This window comes from Galeopterus variegatus, unplaced genomic scaffold, assembly GCF_000696425.1.
Source record: "Galeopterus variegatus unplaced genomic scaffold, G_variegatus-3.0.2 Scaffold245, whole genome shotgun sequence".
Taxonomy (NCBI): domain Eukaryota; kingdom Metazoa; phylum Chordata; class Mammalia; order Dermoptera; family Cynocephalidae; genus Galeopterus; species Galeopterus variegatus.
The window spans coordinates 694,049-697,481 of NW_007726356.1; the positions used below are offsets into that span (position 1 = coordinate 694,049).

Sequence of the window (3,433 nt, forward strand, 5' to 3'; positions counted from 1 at the left end):
AAAAAAAAAAATTTTACTAGCCATATTTTAAGTGCTCGGTAACCACGTGTGGCTGGTGACTATGGTATTGGACAGCACAGAGAGAATATTTCTAGTGTCACAGAAAATTCTTTTGGACAGTGCTCTTTTGGGGCTGCAGTAAACAAGTGAGTAATTGAAGCATTAATCTTGTGAAATGTTTGAAAAGTCCATTATGGAGAATATTCATAGATTTACCATGAGAAGGTAGTTCTTGCTTTACATTCCTATGTGTTCTACATATAAAATAAAATATTGTACTCAAGATAAATATTTTTATGCCTTTGAGTTAGTCATAGAATTTCTTAGACAACGTGTTTAACTCAGTGTACTGTATCTTATAGCTACATCCATCATTGACTGTGCGAGTGTGTGTGTCCCTGTGTTTGAATATCTCAACAATGATGTTCTAACAATTTTTTCCTCTCTCACTCCATACTCGGAGTTTTAAAACCAGAGCTCTAATTCTGATTTAGTTCTTAATCTGCTGTGTGTCCTTGAAGAATTCCCTTAGCCTCTTTGGGCCTCAGGTTTCTCATGCGCAGAAGTTGGCCTCTTCTTGCTCTCACGTTATCTGATTCTGTGATTTCTACTAAAACTACACATATACAAAATTATAAAATGTTTTTGCAAAGTAGAGAGTAGAATGGTGGCTACCAGAGGCTGTGGGTGTGGGGTGGGGACCAGAATGGGGAGAAGTTGACCAAAGGGTACAGAGTTCCAGTTAGACAGGAGGAATAAATTTTCAAGATGTGACCATACTTAATAATGTGTTGTATATTTCAAAATTGCTAAAATAATAGATTTTAAATGATCTGTGAGGTGATGGATATGTCAGTTAGCTTGATATAATCATTCCATAACATATACATATATCAAACCATCACATTGTACCACATATATATGTAAATACAATTATTTGCCAATTAAAAGCAAATATTTTAAATTTAAAAAATGCCTTTGCTAATAAATTAACATATAGCCTAAAAAATAAGAAAGCTTCTACAAAGTCTCACAGTCCTTTTCTTTTTTAACTAAAATGTTGCTGTGGATTTGGTAGCAACTTGGAGCGATTATCCCAGGAATAGTGACGTGTTTTTACTGATTCAGCCTCACCCTGTCACCTGTCCCCTCTGGAGAACAGGCTTGGTGCTTCTCAGAGAGATGAGGCCGTGAGGGTTGCAGTCTCTGGAGAGGTAAAGCCAGCTCTGCATCCCGGGGTGGAGCCTGTGACCTTGTCCCCATTAAACTTCTACCAATGCCACTAGTATACCACAGGCAGCAGCATTCTAGGACTGGGAAGATCAGGAGGTGATGGAGACTTTTAAGGCTTTAAAAAATGTTTTCTTCAGAGCACTTAAAAGGTTTATCTAAATAGAAGTGAGAGATGGACACTAAACAACATCTATACATATCCATAAACATGCATGTCTTGGTTTTACCGCCCTAGCTTCATTGCCACATACATATGTATGACCTTATCGGGGCCCTTACATTATTCTTTCTCCTGAGGAATTTGGGAGGAAAAGTAAATAGAGAACCCACATAGTGGCTTTGATAAAGTCTATCTTTTTCATCCTCAGACATGATTTTTCTTTCACTTTCTTTCTTCCTGCTTTTGTTCAACTTTCTCATCTTTGAATCATGTTCGGCCAGCAGCCCGTCATGGTTCACAGGAATTTTCCATGGCTCCCAGCCCTCCGCCCCCCGCATGGCTCCTGCCTTCCCTGTGTCAGTGAGATAGCAGTCTGTATTTGCACAGGTGGGGCCAAGGCTTCATGTGCACGGACCCTGATGGCCCTGGCTGGACTCTGAATAAGACCTGGACATTTTAATGCATGTGGATAAAGTGTTTTTAGATAGAACGTAGGTTTATTTTCATCAATAAAAGGAAAAAGTGTAGAAATGGCATTAAAAATGAAGATATAGATAGATTTTGTTTAAAGAACTAAAATCTAAAGTTGTAATGTTTTTCATGATTCTCTTCTATTGGTTTATTTTTTCCTTTTTATTAATAAGAATTACTCTAACATTTTACTATGAGTAAAATTTTTCTTTACTTTTGTTATCTTAAGAGTTACCAGATTTCTCTGCCAACCTCAAGGGTTCAGATACCCATACTGGCCAGCTGCCAAAAAAAAATATTACCAGATTTCTAACATGTAAGACAATTAAATAAGGAGAAAGACTTAAACAGAACTTTTAAAAATCAGAATAACAACTTTATAATTAGAATAAAAACAGCCTATCATAAACTTAATTATTATGTAATTGGCCTGCCATGACTCCCACAATTCATTAATTGTGCTGATTTTTATGCCTACTTTAGATTTTTCTTGAATTGACTGATTTCTTTAGGGGGAGGGGGGTGCTGCTGGCCAGTACAGGGATCCAAACCCTTGACTTTGAAATTTCTTAATTTAAAAGAATTAAATAAGCCTCTTAGACCATCAGGGTCTAATTTTATTCTTTTAAAAAATATAACGCAGAGCAATATGAAATAAGATAAATAGCTTATTTCATGGTCACTGAGGCAAGTAACACAGAAGCTTATCAAAACTACACCAGGAAATGGGTATATTCTTATAGCTTTTTCTCCCTGGTTCAGCATTCAGTGTAGAATAACACTATTCTGGAATATGTAGGGAATTTGGTCCTTTGAGTGAGTGGGAGTGTGTTGACTCTCTTTGAGAGATTTTGTGCATTAAATATACAGTATAAATAAAAGCAGAATGACTTGACTGAGACTAAAATACCAAACAGCCTGTTCAACTTTGCCCAAAATTGATCTTGGTTCCCATGCTTCCCTTTGTCTTCAGGGGTTTTAATTTGTCCTCCTCATTCTGTAGGGAACACCTGTATTTGTGCACGCTGGCCCCTTTGCTAACATCGCTCACGGCAACTCTTCAGTGTTGGCTGACAAAATTGCCCTGAAACTGGTTGGTGAGGAAGGATTTGTAGGTAAGTCACTTCTTTTAAATTTAGTTGTTGTAGAATATTGGAGAAAACTAAAAGATAAAGAATGGGATAGATTGATGTCCATACTGATGTGAAATATATTCCTTTAGACCCACCTTTCATAGATGGTCTCAGTATTAGAAAAGCCCTAAGGTCAGGTCTGTACGAGTGCAGTTATGTTGTGTTTGAACTTTAGATTTCTATGTGAAGTACATATATGGGTTTGAATGTAAGCTCTGCATTTGTCACCTGAGTGACCTTGGGCTTTTTTTTTTTTTGTCTTTTTCCGTGTCCGGCAATGGATCGCAACCCTCAGTGTTGCCCCCGTACCGGACCGGGACCGGCAACGGGATCGCAACCCTTGGTGTTGCCCCCGCGCCTCGCTCAGCCAGTGAGCGGGAACCGGTCTGTATGTGGGATCCGAACCCTCGGCGGGAGCGCCTCCGCGCTTCCCGAG

At 38.6% G+C, this 3,433-nt stretch overlaps 1 protein-coding gene across 1 annotated transcript in view; it reads left to right on the forward strand.

The window, feature by feature from the left end:
- The window catches only part of MTHFD1L (methylenetetrahydrofolate dehydrogenase (NADP+ dependent) 1-like), a 180,215-nt gene that overhangs the window by 60,583 nt on the left and 116,199 nt on the right, over positions 1 to 3,433 (forward strand). Inside the window, exon 14 of the mRNA XM_008566485.1 lies at positions 2,868 to 2,979. Within this exon, the coding sequence (XP_008564707.1) occupies positions 2,868 to 2,979 (112 nt within the window). The remainder of the gene's footprint in view (positions 1 to 2,867; positions 2,980 to 3,433) is intronic.